The 22,597-nt window shown below is 27.3% G+C and overlaps 1 protein-coding gene across 2 annotated transcripts in view; it reads left to right on the forward strand.

Moving 5' to 3' along the window:
• LOC113549788 (general transcription factor II-I repeat domain-containing protein 2-like) overlaps positions 1-21,561 on the forward strand; it is a 34,353-nt gene extending 12,792 nt beyond the window's left edge. For both annotated transcript variants that reach the window (XM_026951246.1, XM_026951245.1), the window contains one exon: positions 21,469-21,561. In XM_026951246.1, the coding sequence (XP_026807047.1) occupies positions 21,469-21,539 (71 nt within the window). In that variant the 3' untranslated portion in view covers positions 21,540-21,561. The remainder of the gene's footprint in view (positions 1-21,468) is intronic.
• The last annotated feature ends 1,036 nt before the right edge of the window (positions 21,562-22,597 follow it).

The following is a 22,597-nucleotide window of genomic DNA, read 5'->3' on the forward strand; positions in this document are numbered from 1 at the left end:
ATTACAATTATTACAATTTTTATTTTGTAATACTTAATTGTGCTACATATGAAATCCTGAAAAATTAATGCGCTTGAATAGTATGTAGTAGCATTATTGTTAAAAAAATAATCATTTCTTTTCGAAACTGGAATTATTTCATTTTTAAAATGCTATTATTATGAAATGCTTGATAGTTATTGTTAAATATATTTATGTTGGCAAAAAAAAAAATTTTCATTTTTGCACATGGATTAAGTTGAACTAATCCTCGTGTGAGAACGTTACACATTAAGTATATGTCTGAACTCTTCAAGGTATCTTTTATCGTGTAAAATAGGTTTACCATATTTTTATTTTTATTTTACTATCGTTTGTTTTCTATCGCTGCTGTGTTTCAACTTGTGCGTTCTACCTAAAATCTTAAATTATTGTTTTGGTGGCACATTATTCTAATAAATAATAATTTTTAGTTCTAAAACGTAAAACCCGCGTAATGACTATTATATAATTATGTTCAATTATGGATTTATAAAACTTGGGTTATAAATGTTAGTTATACATTCAGTGAACGTATAATGTCAAATTAGAGTAATACTACCTATATATTATGTGAAATGCTCTATGTAAATATATCCACAACATAATTTACGTAAAACATTTGTAATATAAATTATATAAACGAATGTAAGTAGGTGGTATTATGTATACGGGGTGATTTTTTCAACAGTAAAAATTAGTTATCTCAAAATGTATTAACGTGTTTGAAAATATTTTTTTACATTATTTTAAGTTATTATGAAATTAAATTTTCAAAAAAATTGTGTTTCTCACTACTTTTATTGTTATCAATGGTTTCAAAGTTTTTTTTAAAAATATTGAATTCCAACAACATTTTTATTTTCATATTTTTATAGAAAATATTTATTTGACATTATGCAAATAGAATGAGTGGTGTATCAGTAATAACACTAATAATAAGTTAGCTTAAAATATAGAATTATGGTTTTTTTTTTTTTTTTTGATAGGTAGTTAGGTAGTTAAAAAGAGAATAAGAATTATTCACTAATTTCAGCACGTGTTTAACTAGTAATCATATATATTTTATGATTTATGACGTTGTGCGGAATTGTGTAGATTATTAAATTAAGTACATTTTTTCAGTTAAATCATATTAATAGTAATATAATATATTGAATAAAATTCAAGTTAAAACTATGATAGGCATGAGGTGTAAAGACGGTTGGAAGTAAATGGCATCTAAATAATATGCTGCAGTTCCTCGGCCTCCTATGATCTCCATATCATTTTTTTTCCTAGTTCAAAGGGCTCTCTATAATTTGGTAAACGCTCTTATTTTTTTTTTTTGGATTAATAATTGTGTTTTTCAGATAACTAGATCATAATTTGTAATGTGAGTGGCTTTTTAATTTGTATTTATTTGTGCATCGGATAGGTTATCGCGGATTTAGAAAGATAAACATATTTTATAAAGACATTGATAAATAAATATATATTTATATTTATTAAATTAGTGATATATAATTAATCACGGTTTTGATTAATATATTACAGAAACATGTTGTTTGACAATAACCCTAGAGTATTATTTTATTTATAGTAGTATTGTTTCTAGTTTTTGTGTACTTTGAGATTTTTGTTAATTAGAATATATTTAAGAACTATCTAGTGTGTATCATTTTTAGGGCTTTATATAAAATAATTCTGCAGAAAAAAAAATGTTTAGAAGAATGTAATTTAAAAATTTTAATGCCTATATTATACCAACATTTTATAAATATTGTGTGTTTTCCCTACAATAAGCTTTGCGTTCATGGCTATCGATTACAGTTGTATAATATTTTATATTTACTTAATATTTTGTTTTTATTAAAAGATCAGACGACATTACTACAAACAATAAAATATAATATTACAAAAATAGAACATTTTAAGTGAAAAGTTAAGAAAATTAAGCGAATAATATAAATAAACATATAAAATATAGTATAACATTTTTTTCACATTCATTTGGTACTTTTAAAGTATAACTGTACTTATATTTTTGTTTTTTTATTCCTTGATTCTGATTAAAAGTATTTTTAGATTAGACGAGTGGAGTGGAGTTGAATAAGAATATTCTACAATAATAAAATGCTGTTCTTGCTTACTATTATGTGGCTCGTATAAATCTAAAATACTTGTAAATTATTAATTATTACTCATTAAAAATTCGCTTTTTACTCGGAAAAATATTCTGCTTTGGAATATGATTTTTAATTTAAAAAATGTCATTTCATTATGACTGCTAGTTATGTAAAATAAAAAAAAACAAATATAGTATATATTCAAAAACATTAATAATTTTCGAGATAATACCTAATCTATATTAAATTATATATGAATATTATAATATTTTAACGAGAATATAATATACTAGCATAACTTTCCCAAAATGTTTTCAAATAGTTACCAAAAAGGAAAGAGTTGGTTATTAAGTAAGTAGGTATTTAATATTATTTGCTTCAATAGTAATTAATATAGTCAAAAGAATATATTTATTTTAATGTTTACAATATGGAAGCGAAGTATAATAATTTCCATCAATTCATTTATTTACTTTGATAAACAACGCTTTGTATACTGAAAATCACTTATGAGAAGCCTTGATATTTTATGGAAAATGTTTGTAATCTAAAATATAATATTTTGCCTTAATTACCACGCAACTGACAGTACCAATAATATTAATAATAATAATAATATTAATAATAATAATAATAATAATAATAATAATATTGAGCTTTTCGTTGAACTAATGTTTACAATTGTTAATCGTCATGTACATTGATGGTCTAATCATGACATTATAATGACTAATATTATGATTAACTTGTTGTTTCACGATCTAAAAACTTATTTTTTTTTGACGAAGCTATTTATTTTTCAGAAATCTAGTTGATGTTTAATCCCAACGTCAGTGATTTGCCGTAGTCTTACTGAATTAAGTTAGAAATCATCAGAAAGCTTTGTTCAAATATTGATGACTTGCAGTGACCATAATGATTTTGACAATAAACATTTTAACACATCTTATAGTGCAACTTAAAATGCGTATCATATAAAAAGGTAATACTATTTTTATCTATGAAATTTCCATTAATATGAATCTTTTTAGTGTCACCCATTATGTCTAAATACCGCAGGCTACTAGTTATAACCGCATGTCTATGCCAAACGTTTTTATGTTAACGAAAAATAACATATGTTTATTTCGCAGAATGTCTATAAATTAATTAACTATACTTAGTTTGCCTATATTACGTTTAATCTTTAAATACTCTTAAATTCTGATGAAATATATTGTTTGTTTATAGAGGTAGTTCAAACTCTAAAACGATAAATGTACCCAACCTCGTTGTCATTTATTTAATATTAGAATTTCAGTATATCAGTGACATCGTTTACTTTAAACTTCCGTACGTTAGCTTTGGTTTAGCGAGTTATCAACCATTTAGATTAATCAATTTGATTTGCATTAAAAAAATCAAACTATTTAAAGTTGTTATCGACTTAATTGCCTACTGATATCATATAATATTTTACTAACTCGTTATAAAGATATCACACCTTAGATAATATTATAAAATATATGATTAATAAATGCAGTTTTATTCTGAACCGAAAATAGGTATATTTGGTATTCATATCGGTATATCGTGCAATTCCTATATACTAACCTAACACAGATATAAATCTTGTAATACATTATACAGTTATAATACACAAATGTTTAGGTCACATATTATTTCGTAGTCGTTATCTTACCAACTAGTTATAAACTCGATAATTTATTTTACATTTTGAGTGATGCAATAAATGTATTGGTATTTGGTTGTGCAATAATACATGTGATTTTATGTTTTTATATTTTTATAATTTACGCTATACCAGTTGAGAAACGAAGTATTTATACTGCTTGTCATAAAAGCTTGATGAAAAAATTAACCATTATATTATTGATATTAGTTTATCCACTTCACGAGTAACATGCAAATGTTTCAAACGTTTCTGTACACACAAAATATGTTGATGTCGCACGACGGCATAAAAACACTATCCAATTTGATGTTGATAAGCTATGATTCCATCAACTATAGGATTTTTTTTAACTTACTGAACTACATTTACGTGCTTAATTGTAAAAACAAAGGTCATACCTCTAATCCATGTCTAGGTATGAAAATAAAAGCTGCACATTCAATACTAACTTAGACAATACCGTAAATAAATCAAATGTTGAAATCAGTCGATATATTCCAAGGACGATAATAAACCAAGATAACGAATGCAAATGAAACTATTCTAGTATTGTATATTATAATACAGACGTTTCAACTGATAAGAATAATGCAAGTATACCTTATATAACAATCCAACAATCAGCCACAGTATTAAACACCCCATTAGGGGGCATTAAAAGACTGTCACACCTCCTTCGTCACGCATTTCATCATCACTAAAATCTCCGTCATCCAATTCAAACTCAAAAAGCAATTAAAAAAACAATAAAGTATAAGAAAAAAATTTAATTAAAATCTGTTTCTAAAAAAAAAAAACTTGAACAACAATCTCCAGCTGAATAGTTTGTACTTATACGATAAAGGAACACTTCAAGCCACGTAAAAAACTATGTTTGCTAAAACAAAAATATTCCAAGTTACTGGGATCAGTTCAAATTATTAATCAAAATGTGTAAATGAATGTGTAACCTTAAATATCAGCGTTTTAGTAAATTATTTATAAAATTATTGATTTAGATAGTCCTTATTGTTAACTAATAGCTTACTATCGTCTATCAATAACTATAACTCTTATAGCGATTTACTTCTTGAAGTTCCACTATTGGATGACTTCTTCATCCAGACACTATAAGTCGAAATAAAATGTAGCATATTATTTTATTTTATTTTGTATTAACTTTATAAACATTATTCGTGCTTATTGTAAAATATAATTACTGCAGATTGTACAAAGTTAATAATAATAATAATAATAATAATAATAATAATAATAAAGTTAATCCTAAAATAGCATTACTGAATTAAAACAAATTAATTATAATACATGAAACAATTTTTAGTACATTGTCTAATAACAAAATAATTATCCACAATAATTTTTATGACATCAAAAATCCATTCAATAAAATAATAATAAATAAGATATAAGTAAATCTAACCACATTAGAAAATGGATAATTAAAAAATATGCCAATAATCCATTTAATGGAAGATGACACTTATTATTTAAAAAAACTCTTAACGGTTTTGAAAATACTTTTTTTTTTAACTTGAAGTCGTTATCAAAAATGTATGTTGTCGTTTAAAAGAGTAAAAAACTTGAATAGACGGTAATGATGAGGAATAGTAAAAAATAATTTTTTTTGTTGTTTAATGGCTTAAAATTATGTAAAAGAAATATTTTCAAAAACGTAATAACGAGTGTCTTACATTAAACGGATCGGAGTTAACTAAATAATGCCAAGTTTTCTGATTTAAATTTTTACAATGGTAAATCTCAACAATTGATTCATATCTAGCTAGGTCAAGCATAGCAACATAATGGGATGTATTCAATAGAATACATATAAAAAGATCATTGCCCCATAACCATAGAAAACAAATTCGAAAACTGTCAAGATCTAATCGAAACAAAAACACAAATGTCATTATAATTTATATTTATCTTACTAATAACACTGTATGTGTAGACTAAAAGCACACACGTACTTGAAGACTATTAAAAAAAAAAGTTTCTCTAAGCATTACTTGTGTATTAATATTTATGTTAGTTTCTATATTTATTCACCTCTTATAAAGATTGATATGAACACAAATATTATTATCTGCGTTTTCATAATATTTATTTTAGGTGAGAAAAAACATTACTTCAGCCAATACGTGTCCTCGGTGAAGTAATTCATTTAGGTAGTTTTTATAGGTCAATATAAAGTCGAGGAAAAAAACATCGTAAAACCGGCGTCGTAGTTTACACTACACATATTATTATATATTCGATGAATAACCGAATCGAGAAATCTTCGTTTAGCGTTTCTGTACGACGTTTACACGCAGTGGGAATAAATATTTCATTTACAATGGCGCATACATGATTTATGCTAAAGTTACACGTCTTCTATGTTATGATAATACATTTGTATATCATTGTCAGCTGAACGTTGAAAATATCTGTAATCGCTTTGCGCGTTCCATATATGTGTAGAGACATTGTATCGTTCGTAGTTGTTTTTTGAACGAGTATTGTGTCACGGATTTGTCCGTATTATTTATTTATTTTATATCCACATAACAAAAATAATAATAATGACAAACAGCTACCAAATGGCAAATAATAAGAACGACATCTTCTGACATTGACGTCGGGGTACGCGTAACCGTTTATTTCGAGCTGTTAACCGGAGGCGAAGAGCAGGAGCGGTCGGTTTTATAGATTTCCGCCGGGAATAATCGGCGCAAATTTTCGAACTCACCAATCGAACCGTATTTAATAATATCACATCCGATGATGGTACGTGTTTATGTTATATAATATATATATATATATATGTATATGTGTGTGTGTGTCTATACATAGTTCACAATAATGCGATTGTCTCGCATCGACTTTGCGTCGCGCAAAATAATTCGCACTTCAAAACTAAAAAAAAACGGGAATAAAAAATAACGACAATATAAAACCCGAAACCCTTTCATTAAGAGCGCGTACCTAACCAATTATCATTTGCGTCGCGTCGCAGTCGGGTAGGATAATTTTATTTTATGAGATATATGTATTTTTTTTTTTAAGTATAAAAAGTCAAATGCCGTAATCGTTTACGATATATATATACAGAGAAAGAGAGAGAGAGATTATGGACAGATAGATAGAATATATACCGTGACGGTGGGTGAGCGAGGCGATTCCACCTCCACCGCCGCCGACTGTATAACGTTCCACTTGATCGGGGTGCAAGTGGGCGTGGTCGTACTGGTGACAGCGGTGTAGTAATGGCGGGTGATACTTGAGGGGTTAAAAGTGGAAATCGTCGTACCGTGCAGGTGCGGCACGCAGTGCTCTCCGGTTAATTAAAGACAGCGGCAATAGTAAGTATTAGTATTATAGTAGTAGTAGTAGTAGTAGTAGTAGTAGTAGTAGTAGTAGTAGTAGTAGTAGTAGTAGTAGTAGTAGTAGTAGTAGTAGTAGTAGTAGTAGTAGTAGTAGTAGTAATAGTAGTAGTAGTAGTAGTAATAGTAGTAGTAAGTAGCAGTAGAAGTTGTAGTTGTTTTTGTAGTAGCAGCAGTAGCGACCTAGACGGTTGGTGTATATTAAGGTCTTGTGTGCGTGGAGTGCTGGCCGTTATCGAGCGTTTAAAATCTTATCATTAACGCGCGGGCGGAAGGACGTGCTTAAAACGTGGCAGGATGAGTGGTACGCCGGTAGACGGGTCCTGGGGTGAGGTTTGGCGTGGCAGCGAGGGAGGGAGATAATATTCACCAAAAATGGGTTAATCGGTCTAATTAAAGACGAAAGAGTGCGGTTATCCACGAATGTGTACTACTGTACGTATACCTACTGTATATCTAAATTAATTAATTTATTGATAAATTACGTGCTGAGCCCTATGAATACAAAAAATGTTAATGCCGAATACAGTTTAGATAACATAATTAAGAATAAACAATGGCAATAAAAATTAACAAATGCTTAACAAGTTGGTACTCTTACAAATTTACAACACATTTTAACTGTACTGACAATTATTATCAAACTAGAAAGGTCAGTGTATACCCAAACCTTTCTTGTTTCGATAGACATGAACTGCTAATTATTTATATAATATTATAATATTGTGAACTTACCGTGTATTACGATATAATACATGTTATTATTATGTGATCGTATAATAATTAAGGAAATGCAGAGAATGCAACAGTGAGTGCAATTTCTCCGAAATAATTTTTTACCGCGAACATGATGCATCTTCCTTGTTAATAACTATCTATATAGAGGTAATAATACGCATAATAATATTTAAGTGCGCTGCAATAATATCGTATTGACCGCTGAACCTTGGGACGGACGCGGGGCATAATATACGTGTTATCCTTCGTATACCGTAATATGCGCGCGCTCGCTAAAATTTCGGACAGGAAAAGGCGAAAAACGGTCGGTCGAAAGGTTTTATGGAAAGGGTTGTAATGCGTACGCGATAACATTGAGGACGAAACGCATGGTCCTCGTTTACCCACTGAAAACTCTTCCGCCCCATCCATCGGTGAAAACAAAACTTCTGCACTAGCAAAATACATTTCCATCGAATTTCAACGCCAATATTATGTATATTTACGTATGTGTTTGGAATCACCTACTATGTACGAGTTTCCTGCTCAAAAGTTCGTACTCGGGCGGCCAATAATGTTTAATAATTAAATCTCGGAATTTATTAGAGCTAAAATAGACGAAATATAATATGACCGAAGATAGAAAAACATGCAAACAAAAATTTTAATTATTTCAAAACTTCCTTGTTAGTAAAATGTATATTATGTTTATGAATACATACCTATAATATGACGAGTTTTAATATGTATTATAAATAAATAATAAATTTAAAAAAAAAATGCATACAATTAAAAGTTAAACTGATCGGTATTTGTTATTAAAATAGCTTAAAAATATATTAACAATAATAATAGTACTTACGGAAACATTTTTTTTTTATCATAAATGTAATTGTAAAGTTATATAATATATAAAAAATTTCATTTTACATAATAAGTAGTTACATTGAAATATATGCATGACATAACCTAAATATTTAAAAATATTCCATATTCTTTCAACGTTATTAAATTACGCAAAAATATTTATTTTAAATTTTATTTTCAGCTCGTCATTGTGTATAGAGTAGATTTCCTGCTTGATATGCAATAAATAGACAACATAATACTATTATATATATACATGAAAATACGTAAATCCTAGCACTTCCGACCTTAATAATAATCAGATCAACGTCGTGCTGTAGGCTTTTCTAGTTGTATAACATCCATTATGTATATTGTAATATAAGTATTATTTAATTCAGGTATATGAAAATTAGCTAGGGGTATTTCAAGTTGAACTTCTGGTTATCGACTGCAAGTGTCCTTGAAATATTGGTAAACAAGACGATTCAAAGAGGTAAAAATCGAGGTAAAACATATGATTATTTTAACGTCATCGAGACAATATCAATACAACAATACAAGACGTTTTAAATTAACATTTTATTAAACATCAATATTCATCAATATTCAATATAATCATAGAAGAACGAGAAACGATTTATTGGTTTGAAAAAAAAAATAGTACCTATAGTCGAGTCACGATAACTCGAAGTTGAAAGAAAATAAAAAAAATGATTCAAGATATTATGTATTATTCGAGATGTATTACTCACTCTTATATTAATTTATATTTCTAGGGGAATAAAAACAAATTCGAGTAGTCGAGTTTTTCGAGTTATATCGATGTTCGAGTTATCGTGACTCAACTGTATTTAATTATACTTTCTTTAAGTATAATTTAGTATTTTTTAGTTTACGAAAAACGACTGTATGAATTTGCTATACCATAAAAATCGATATTCTAATAGAATTTTTATAATGAAGCCTATTTTTTTCAAAAGCAGCCTTATCTCAGTCAAACAATGATTTATTTCGTCTTTTGCCATACTAATGGCAGTGTTGGTGTAATATAATGTCGTTATAAGTGTTACTTAAAATATCTTAGTATTGTTGTACCCAATCAGTTTGTCGTTGCGGTAAAAGCCTTAAAAGAATGACTATAATAATATATGGCTGTATGCATGATTCTTAACGTGAGTGCATGTTCGACGTATTGAAATATAAAATTTAAATGGGTTTTATAATATTAATGAATATCAAAAGTTTTCTCTCTTTTAAAATTGAAATTTTATATAAAAAGATAAGTTGACGATTATATATTCTTTTTTTTTTTTTTTAATAGAACTGTGATTGTATTATCGTATACATTTTATTCAGTCACAGAAACATGCATTGAATTTAAAACAAGTCTCGCCGTGTCTATAAGTTTGGTAAATTCGATGTGTCTTTTTGTTTTTTTCGAATTCATTCTTTTTTTGTTATTGTTTTCGAAGAGCAAAATTCGATTATTAATTTAAATATATACATTTTTATGAAATGACATTATTATTTTGTGTCCCGTTTTCTTTCGAGCCAATCTTACTAGTATCTATACGATTCCCTAGACGCCGTTTTATTTTACCTCCGACTTAGTCTTGGTCGCAACTTACTTCATGTTCATGTATTTAACTCTTCTTAAGAGCCTACACGCACTCTATTCTTCCGAAAAGCATTGTGCGATGTTGTAAACCTTTTACAGATTCATTTTCGGTAGCATATTGATCAATCCTTTTTTATGTACTGTACATATCTTAGTTATTTTCTATTGCTATTTGAAATACATTAAGTAATGTATATATACATAAATGTATTACATTTGTTCAGAAATAGTTTTGTTGTGAATATTATCATTTTAGTTGTGCGTACACGGCGTACATTTTGTATACACTATATTATATTGTTTAGAATACTTTTGATTAATTTACAAAGAAAAATGTAAAAGAACACTTTTATGTATTTTATTTCTTATTGTATGCGGGTTAATTTTTTAACGCATAGTTCTAGAAAGTTACTATATAAATATATTTTTTTAAATACACAGAGATAAAATACTAATTAGAGATTGAAAATAGTTTTTAGTAAATTAACCAACTTACTGTCTACAGATAATTTTCTGTAAATATTCTGTGACTTATACCAATATATACTATTATAAATATTTTTTATGATATTCATGTTTTCACTGTGTAAATTAAGACACAACGCTTTTTTTTTTTTTGATTAAGGTTTTCAAATTTGCTAATAAAATATTTTATTTTGCATAGATCATAAACATTTTTTTGTATCTAATTTGTGAATATATTGAATTTTTCTGAAACTAACATGCTCATTTATCAAAATATTATTTATTGAATATCGATAAATTTCAAAGAAGAATTGGAAAATGGTGAAAATTGGCCAATAGAAATATTGAGATGTTATATATTTTTTTTTATTGGGATATGAAAATATTTAATCACTTACCAGCATTATTATAATATATATTTTGAACAAATTGTCAAGTTCAGTATTGTATTAGTGTATTACACATAATTATATATTCCTTGTCGATAATCAATAACTATAAAATTTTGATTTTGTGATAAATTTAGTCATAGTAACTTTTATTCTCTTGACATTTAACAATAACTTATTGGATTCAAGATTTTAGTAAAAAATCTGGTAATTATGTAATACATCATTTATACACAGACTATAATGAAATATTTCTATTCGTACAAAGTGGCGTAAAGCCAAACTTATTAAACACACGGGAATTGTCATAAAACATGATGTTTGTGAGGTTGTAAAAAAAAATAAGAATATTTTTTTCTTCAAAAAGTTACAATCGTGTTGCGAAGTTGTAATAAGTTAAAACACTTCAATAAATCACAAAATATATTTATTGAAAATGTATACTAATTCTCGATAAATACTTCTGCAGTGATTGCCATAACATGTTATTATATTTACTCGTATTATATTGTCCATATTTAAGACTTTTGGCTACAAACAATAAGTGGAAGTAGTGTCTTGTGTATATTATAACTGACTATAGTGTTAAGCTGTTTTCACTTTCTTAAATTATAATGCGTTCATATCGATGGAAGACGATAAGTGTGTCAGTATTAATAGACCCATGATGCATAAACTTACGTCTTTGCGAAATAAAATTATCTAATCTATTTTTTTAAAACGTAATCTGTAAATATCTGCAGTGAGCAGGAATTTCGGTTAATCGATAGGATTTTAACTGAATTGATATTTTCAGAAAATAAAAATGATATCTCAACCTATTGTTTTTTCTTATTATTAAGTTTATTTATTATACATACATTACAAAACGACAATAATTATCTGAAAGTGTACGAGTAAATTACGATAAGTATAAATATTAAGTATGTAATCACAAGTTGGCGAATGGTGATAAGAAATTAAGAACAGATATCGACATTTTAGGTAATTACAGGAAGTAATTAAAGAACAATTTCCATTTGGAGAACATTTTATAGTTTTATAGACCTATATTTCGCATGTTTTCAATCATAGGTTTTTTTTTTGTTAAATAATTTATTCATAATATGAAAAACTCTAATTGACTTTAAAATAGCTATAGCTACTGTCTAGTTAAAAACTTATAAATACACAAAAGTAAGCTCAAATAAAAAATTTAAAAAATAATCTCTTTTGAAAACAAATAACATAAAACATCACAAGTTTATATGATAAACGATTTTCACGTAAGAATTTGAATTCACTTTGCTAGTATATTATTTACCTGATTTTATAATACTGCAGAATTATCGTTTTTAATGCAAAACTTTATTTATTTATTTAATTTTGTACAATACATATAAAATACCTACATAAATTAATTTATTAAAAAAACAGTCAAACCTTTTCGGAAATTTCAAAAATAAAATTGATCTATAAATGTTTGTTCACTAATAAATATTATAATAAGATATATTTATATAGATGTATTATTGATTCTATTAAAATAGTATTATACATGGAATATTATGAACTATATGTTTTGTATATCCCAAGACCCAAATGTATAATGTAGTTAATTGATATTATTATAATATTAACGAATTGTTAGTTTTGCAATAAATTGCGCTAAGACAATTTAATTTTGAAAAAAAGTGTAACGTTTTTTTTTGAAAATGATCAGTTTATTAAATTAATCTGAATTATGTAAAACCAAAGTTACATTTTTAGATAAATACCCATTTGTTTTATGAGCTATTATGTCCATTGTTCAAATACTGTAATGCTGTTGTGACACTATTATATTTATGTATTATAATTTATCAGGTACTAAACTATTATTTGACACAATTTGTAGTATGGATTAAATGTTTTTTACATTTTTTCCAAACAATGACATTATTGTTTTTTATAACCCTTACATTAGTGGATATGAATATATTGGTTTTATGTGGCCGGATATTCATTTTTCCTCTGCAAACACTTTTTGTATATACTGTAGGTACATAATATATAAGGTTCAAATGTCCGATTTATGGTATATTAAATCAGGAAAAATTACATTATGTTACGGGCAAATGCGTACAATACAATGGTTGATTTGTTTGATAAGTTTTAACCCTCAGTCGTTTATAAATGTTATATATATATCAGTAAAGGGTCTTTTGATTTGTTATGTCTACACATTGGCAAAAATTTAGATAAGTTATTTAAAAAAAATGTATTTTCTCATTTTTGGTGTTCTAAAATTCTATTCTTTTTTTTTTTTTAGATTATTATTATTTAAGCGGTTTGTAAATTATGATTTTATTTTGTTGTGTTTAAGGTAAAAATTATAATTTTTTTTTTGCATTTGTTTTAAACCCTCAAGCAAATCCTTGTTTTCACATGTTATAGTTGTGAGTCAACAGTTTTAATCTATTTTATAATAATAATAATGATGTTTTTCCATGCTCCCCCACCTGTTCTTGTCCAAACTAGAAATTCTCTTCGTGGTTATAAACAGAAAATTTAATTTAAGTGATATGGTACATGTCCAGTACCTTTTATAATTTGTATAATATACCTATATACATTTTTTTGATTTTTCAAACGTTCTAACCCTTATCAAATCGTAATATATAGAGTGGCAACTGTAAGAGTAAAAAAAATAATTTATAATTTATTTTTAACCTCGTGTGTGTGTGTGTGTTATTATTAAACAAAAACTCTTTTAGAAATAAAATATTAACATTACAAAATCGTTGAAGTAGAGCTAAAAAAAACTTTTAGTAAAATTAAACTAGAGAATAAAAAATATTCATTTTTATTATTTTATATCGTTATCAAATATTTAATAATTGACGTATAATTTAGGATTTAGGTTGTGTAGTTTAGATATCTAAATAAACGAATCATATACATTTTATGAGATGAATTAATTCAAAAATGACTTATGGAGCCATCCATTTATTTTTGTAACATTTAATTTGAATTATAATTAATATTAAATTAGAATTGATTCAAATTATTTAATATTTACAGTTAGACTGGATAAATAACAAAATATGTGCTTAAACTATAAGCCAAATTTATTAATATTGTTTTTAATATTTAAAATATAATTTACGATAAAAATTGTTGCTGGAACAACGCTTTTATTTACATATCTAATTTATAACTTAATAATGCAGTAATTTATATGTATTATAATTATTTAGAACATTATATACTGTGAAAAATATTATACAGTAAATGATCTTTTACCATTCCTTAATATTTAAATGAATATAAACCGTTGAATTGATAATATATAAGACCATATTTCGAAATTTTAAATTATATTTTTTACACTATATTATGTATATTGTATACATATATTTTTATCATTTTTAATTAATATTTTCTATCATTAAAAAAAGTTTTTTCAGTATAATTTTTCTATAAGCCAATATATTTCAAGTTTTTCCTTTGTTTAAAATACGAAGGATAAAGATTTTTTTGTTTGTTTAAAAATATTTGACAATTGAATCTAGAACTAAATAATTTGATCATTTTCAATATATTATTTTAAAACCTTCATTTTGAACAACCCAAAATAAAATAACATATATTTTTTATTTTAATATTGTAAGATTGTTTTGTTTTATCTCGATTTAAGTACGAATGTGTTTGGTTTATAATTTAGGTACAACTAACGTTCATAATACTAAATATAAGATATATTGTTGTTTTAAACATTTTAACTTTATCCATCAAAGTCAATCGATGGATTTGGGTTCAGACTTGTCAATAAGTTAACGTATAATACACATAGTTTAAGGAAATCCAATATTACTTTGAGTGTAAACTGATTAATAATGTATATCTTGTCTACATAAACTACAATATACAACATAATTTCCAATCACTGCTTCCAGTCGCATTGGTTAAGTTTATGCGCAATAGTATTTAGATACATTGATACATATAATATACATAAATATATATATATATATATATATTAGCGTAGTTATTTGCATGATATACAAAATGTGGGACTTCAAAGCCTACAATTTACTCAAATGAAAGCCTAATGAAACTTCTCTGCAGAATAACGCGTCTTGAAAACGTCATAGTCGCGGAATTGCATTTGTAAACTGAACGTGTTAAACATTAACTATGTACTAGATCTATGTATGGTGAATATGCTATACACGCATCGTGAGAATCTAAATTCAATTTTCGAGCGACGTTTACCTAGAAAACGTTATCAATTACGATCGTTAGGAAATTAATTTGAGTAAAACTCGTCCGTTTGGTTATGAAATGATATTATCATATCAAAATCAATTAGATTCGTAATTAAAAAATAAACACTCTCGTAATGTACTATTCATGATAAATCACTAAACATGTTCACCTAATTTTTTCTTCAATATAATATAGTTATTTAAAATATGATTTTCGGAATATTTAAATATACCTAAAGTTTATTGTTTCAAAATATATCTAAATCTTTCAAATTTAAATAAAACGTAATTAATGTTTCAGTTATAAACCTAATAAATTAATTAGAAAATAACCTCAAAATAAATTACTTCTAATATATATCACTCAGGGATGCGTTTATTCAAATTATTATTTATTTCTAACAAATAACACTAGAAAAACTAACAGACCTGAAGCTATTCATAAACATTTTAATGCACAATTTTATTATTTGAATATACACTACGTTTTGATTAACATCCAGATAGAATAAATAAATAAAAAATAAAAAATAAATAGAATAAAAAAACCAATTTAATATATTAAAGAGATTTTTTTTTTTTACTAACCATGAATAAAATTTGGGTTTGGTAAATTTTCAGGCCATTATATGACTATATATTATTTTATATTATGTTTATTCGGAGATATTTATCAAGCATTCTCGCCAGTTTTTATTCTTCAATAATGTATTAGCGAATAATTATTCTGAAAATATTTACTCGAGAAAAATCAAAATTCGAACTTATAGTTTTTGAGCTATATTATATGTGATTTAATTTGAAAATATTAGTTATAAATATAAATGAGTACAATTTGTAAGGCTCGAGTATAATAAATACTAGATCACATATAATATCTTATGTATAATTTTGTGAGATTATTTTTTTTAGAACTATTATCTTTATTGTATACATTTTGATAACTGAGAAATTATTTTGAATTATAGGTACATCAACATTTTTAGATAAATTATTCACTAAATAATTTACAGTAGAAATGAGGGATCTTCATTGAGTATAACAGAGTTTGTATCACTTCTCACTAGGTACTTAAGGAGTGTTCTCTACACTTCTTAAATATCTAGTACGAGTAATTTCAATACTTTAAAAATTTAATCAAAGTTTAAACAAAGTCATTTTTAAAGAAAAATCGGATTGATCATGTCTGGTCAATCACTCTGTATATATCATAGCCAATCAATGAAGTGTTCGGGGTCAAAGATTATAATGATATAGGGTTTTTTTTTATCAAATGCTCCGTTATTGTGACATAAAAGCAGCGCGCGTGGCGAAATCGATTTCTGCAAGTAAACGTCATTATACTATTTAGCGTTTTCCGCAGCGATATAATACGACGTATATTGTCGGCGTTCACCGTTCACTCGCTCTGTACGTTTTTTTTTTCACGAGTCGTGTAAATAATATAAACCTTCTGTTCGTTTTATCCTCTATCGAACCAGTCTTATGTCGGATCGCCATATAACGGCGGAGAACTGAGTGCGGACAAGTATCGAATGGGATCGAACTGCGGATTTGTATGAGGGGGAGTAAAAGTGTTGTGTTGCGTTTTTTTTACAGTATAAATCAGCCCCGAACGCGGTGGGAAACGTTGAAAATACGTTGTGTGTGTGTGTGTCTAGAACGATGGGATTGTTTTCTGCAAGTTTGCTATTATTGTTATACGCTATTATTGTCGTATATATATATATGAACGTCCGTGTCGCCGGGTGGCTCGTTCGATTCTCTCCACCGGTTTTACGACCTTCGGTTCGGGTTGCCAAAAAACTATTTCCAAAAATTACGACCGATCCGTTTTATAGCGTCAGTGTATACGTATAAATTAATTTTAAAACTGCAAATTTATTCGCATCGATATAATATACGATTATATTGTATCACAACTATTTAATAATAATAGTAATTATTCAACACTTTCAAAACGAAAATACGGTCAAAGGTCACTGTACCAAGATTGAATGAATCATAATTTTTTGAAAATCGTAATCGTGTGTATGTCACCATGCCTGATGATTAGTGTGCGTATACTTTCAGTTATCTAAGTGAACAATTAAATCGATTTTAAAACTATAGAGAATCGTCAAGTGAAAATAATTTGTTTTATTTATGAGAATACAGTTTTTATTTAATTAAGCGTTAAACGGTAGAAAAACAATAACTTACAGTTCCGTCTATATATTTTGTAAATAAATATTAAAATATATTTTAGTGCCGTTTAATGCTTCTATCAACGCGTGTATATTCATGTATAATAGCTTTCCTAACAACAAAATACTCTATGCCTTTTATGTGTAGAACAACAATTTAAGCTTCAGTGGATAATAATATTTTATTACTTTACGTGGTGAAATTAAAAAATAACAAAACGATAAAATATAAATTTGACATTTTACTGATTTTTTATTAAAGAAAAATAATAAACACGCTGTTTCTTATAGTTCTGTTTTCTAAGAATAGGACGATTCAAATGGAAACGCAATTCATGTACACGGTGTTTCTTGTTTCTTCCTTTAATAATTAATTAATTAAAATTAAAATTTTTGGAATTCTTATATATATTTTAAAGAGTAAGGATCATTTTTTAAAATACTTAAGATTTTTTTACCGTTAGAAGTATCACGCAGTGATAGAAATGTCATTATTTTTAAACAATAACCGACCTAACCTTTTTTACTGTAATTTGTTAAGCAGATGATTCCCTTTTTTATTTTAAAAATATTGGGATATCAAAATTAAAATGTATACGAATTTTTAAATTAAAAAAAAATATATATTACTGAGGATAATAATTAAAATATATACATATATAAAATGTATGTTATATTTATTTTTATGCTAATTTTACACAAGACAATTTTTAAAAATTATAGTATAATAATAAATATTTATTACTTACTATAAATGTCATATAAACACAGGCCTCGTATATTCCATATCTGTTATCTTTAGTAGGTACACAAAGTTAAATAAAACAGTAATAATAATAATAATTCAAAAACTACTAGTTAAAATTTTGATAAATCAACATTTTAAAAAAAGTAATTTTCTCAAGGATTAACATCAATAAAAAATGATTTTTATATGAAAAAAATTGGAATGCTACAGGGTACTCTTAAATGGTATAAAAATCTAAGTAATTCAAAGTATGATCTTTAAGCATACTTCAAAATTCCAAAAACCAGAACTTGAATAAATACATTATTTAAGAAAAATGGGGTGAGCATCTTGCAAGCCGAATCACCCTTTGTACATATAGAAACAAATCTTTCACTTCGGTATCTTTGCATCCAATATTAATATAAAAACATTGATAAATTTCCTCCGAAAAGAGTTTTCACTGTTTTCAGTATATTATATCGTTTTATTGACGAGTATAATAATATTATATACATATATGTATATATGTTCATTCTTTTCATTATGTTCAATAGTATGTTTATACAATGTGCAGATTTTAATAAAATTATTACAACAATTTTATTTTAAACGATTAAGCATTTGGTTCACAAATATAATATGGGTACATACAGTGTGATAAGTTATTATTTTATATCATTACATTATCTTTTATACAAGTTTGTATCACCGAGGCGATCATGTCATTACATATTAATATATTATATAATATTATGAATACAACATCGTTTCGTCCTAGAGCTGCAAAAATGTTACAAGTGCATGGAACCGTATAATGGTGATCCCACGAGTGTATATAATATTATGTGTGCGCGAGACCAGGTTTGGCGGGGGTGGCGTACGTGTCCGGGAATCTTAAACTCGACGATATGTATTTATTCATTCAGTCGACACGGCCGCGGTTGCTGACGTGTAGAACGCCCATCTCTTCTTCGCAGACAAATCCAACCCGCTCCTCTGTCATTCCTTAGCATCGTTCTCAACCCCGTCGACTTCAACTCCACCCAGAACACGCTGACTCTCGCAATCCTGACTCACCGCCGACCAACACCTCACCCTTCCGACAAAGGCCCGACCATCGACCGGAGGACCTAAATCGGCAGCGTCTAACACCTATAAATAATAATAATAATAATAATATCGTGTGTCGTGCACCGACAGTAAATGACATACATTATGAAGGTATCAGCCGAAACGATACATTATATTATATACGTATGTGCACGATTACGACCCTCCCGCTACGACTGACTTTAACAAATAAGTTTTTCCCGGTTTTTAGCAACGCCACCGCCGCCACCAACACCGCATATTATTATTACACATCGAATAAATATTAATAATAAATGATAATAAAATATATATATTTTTTTTTATAAACGAACCAAACCACGATTCGTACTTGGCATGATTTAGATAATCGTTAATTACGTAATTTATTACTTTCAAAAACCCCACGTGTGGGGTGCGCCACAATTAAGAATGTCGATTAATTTTATTATACATTACTTAAGTATTTGATTTATCTAATACGATCATAAATAATTAAATCCAAACGTAGGGGGTTACATAAAACGTTAATAATGAATAGAAAAAATCTCAAACACGCTTTTAAATTTTACCGTGAGATGATAGTTTAAATATTTTACAATACTTGTCGTAATACGTTATTAAACCTTCCAGAATAATCTTTAAAAAGTTTTAAAATAAAAACAATGTTATTTGTTTTATTTTGATTTAAATTAGACAGTTATTAACTATAATTAGCCAGGAAATGTAAATGTTAGTGAAAAGTAATATTTAATTAATAAATAGCGAATTTTCACTTTTTATTGTGGACAATTGAAGTGTTGCTCTTGCTTAACTTTACTATTAAGAAGAAAAAAAATACTCCCCGCGCACAAAAAAGGAAAAACGTCATAGTTTTAAATTTGTTTTATTCTTGGTTCTTTTTTTTATTTTAATTGTTATAATAATAAATACGTGACGATATAATTTTTTCGTATAAATAACATAATATAATAAATAAAAGTGACCCATTTAATTGGATACATTCATTATGTATAAAAACTTCAATTGTTTTAAAAATATTATTTTTAAATAGCCTAATATATTATTGTGATCAAACATTATTAAATTGTATTTTAACAGCTTTTTATCATTACTATTTTTTAAGCTACTCACTTTTTGAATGATAACATATATTATTATAAATTTGATTTTTTTAATCAAAATATTTTTGGTGGAGTATCTACTTTGACAGTCGATACACGAAATAGAATTTCGAACTTTTTAATTAGACATTGTATGTATAGAGTATATATTTAAGATAGTATACAGTATATAGTGAAGATGAGTGGAACAATGTGCAATATTTTTCGGAGTACTTCAGTGCAACTCTACGCCACTCTGAACCAGCTGTGGATTTGAAACTTATTTCAGGGCGAATAGGAATATTTATGTATATCTGTAGTACAAAATAAAGGCCCAAGGGTGGGTGCGATCGCCACGTCACCCCACCATAAATCCGCCACTGCTTTAAACTATATATAATCTCTACTACTCGTTAAATATTCGATTTTTATGCATTAAAATACTTGAAAAACATTCTTCTTCATAATATAAGATTAAATTGTATGTTGCCATTAAAATAACAAGTGACTAAAATAAATAATACTTTTTAAAAATACCTCTTCCAGTCCAGTATGGACTATGGATTCAATGTTAGGTGGTGGAAAAGTTACTTTTCAATTCAGTTTAATATGTATGATTAATATTCATGCAGAAAATATCTATACGTTTCATCTAATTTAAGCTATATAGTAGGTATAAGTTGAAGATGAGTTACCGTAATGTTCTATACAAATAAATGAAGATGATGATATTAATCCCGATAAGAGACAGAAGCGTGACAAAAATAGAGTGTGGCTCTTTCGGGGAAGTAATATTTCCACGCTTGCCACTCAATAAACTGCCTATTTCAAAAAAGTTAATGATAATTAAAATAATAAATGTAGAAACTTAAACATAGAACGCCTTGATAATATTTATTATATATATATATATATTTTTTTTTATAGATTTCAATATCAATACATATTTTGATGGACAGACGTTTTGGATCTGGAATTTAGTCATAGCATGGCCGTGATTTCGGTTTTCCGTCATCTCACACAGAAATGGAATTAATCAAATGTTTTGTGTAAAAATAAAAAAGGATTCTATAGTAAAACCGCATTAAGTACTTGTTTTCATACATTTATATAATATGACGGTTTTGGCTGAGACACGTCGTGGTTACTGCTTTGGACGTCATTTATGATGAAAATATTATAATATTCTGTTTCCGCTGCAATATTAATTTATTTAATCATTTAATTATGGTCGTCGACTTGGGTTTGCAGGTTGCTCAGTAGTCGGTTAGTGTGCGTTAAATATTATAGCGTAATATTTTGTGGTCATAATGACCATTGTAATAGTCTAATAACTTTATAACACACTATAAGTACTATGTTAAATACTGTTAAATATGTTGTATTATGTATGGGCATGTTGTATAGTAGTTATGATAATAATTGTGTATTTTATTCGGTTTTCGTTTAAGTATTTACAGTAATATAAGCCGAACAAAAAGGCTGTGGACTTGATCGTCCTCGACAAACACAATGCCCGAGCCCATCGTTCGCAATCGACGTTTTAGTAAACAAGAAACGAACAATGCTATTTTGAATGTTTTTTTTTTTTTTATTCATATGAAAACGTCATTGAACAGTTCATAAACCAAAATATTGTGCAGCGCGATATTATTGCGCGTCCGGCTTTTACCGCATAATACACGATTATCCTCCGCCTCGGTCGACAATCATCGTTAGACGTTAATACTCGGAATACTTTTACGAGTCTTGTTTGTACTCCAACCAAGCGTATTCCATCGATGCTATTGATGCGTGGCGGTTAACTTCGATACTGCCGCTCAATACATTTATATACAGCACACATAGTATGGCGCACGATATAATGGTTCCACTGTTTACCATCCGGTCTGACACATCAACCCGTATTATACTTTCTTCCGACTAACAACCAAAACACATATCCAAATTAAACTCCGTTGTAACTTATTTTTCTGTTAATAACATTTTGATCGGTTAAAATGCTCGGCAAACCAAGCGTTGCGAACATGTCTGTATTTCAGTTGGAGGATGGCTT

This window comes from Rhopalosiphum maidis, chromosome 4 (genome assembly GCF_003676215.2).
Source record: "Rhopalosiphum maidis isolate BTI-1 chromosome 4, ASM367621v3, whole genome shotgun sequence".
In the NCBI taxonomy this organism is placed as follows: Eukaryota; Metazoa; Arthropoda; class Insecta; order Hemiptera; family Aphididae; genus Rhopalosiphum; species Rhopalosiphum maidis.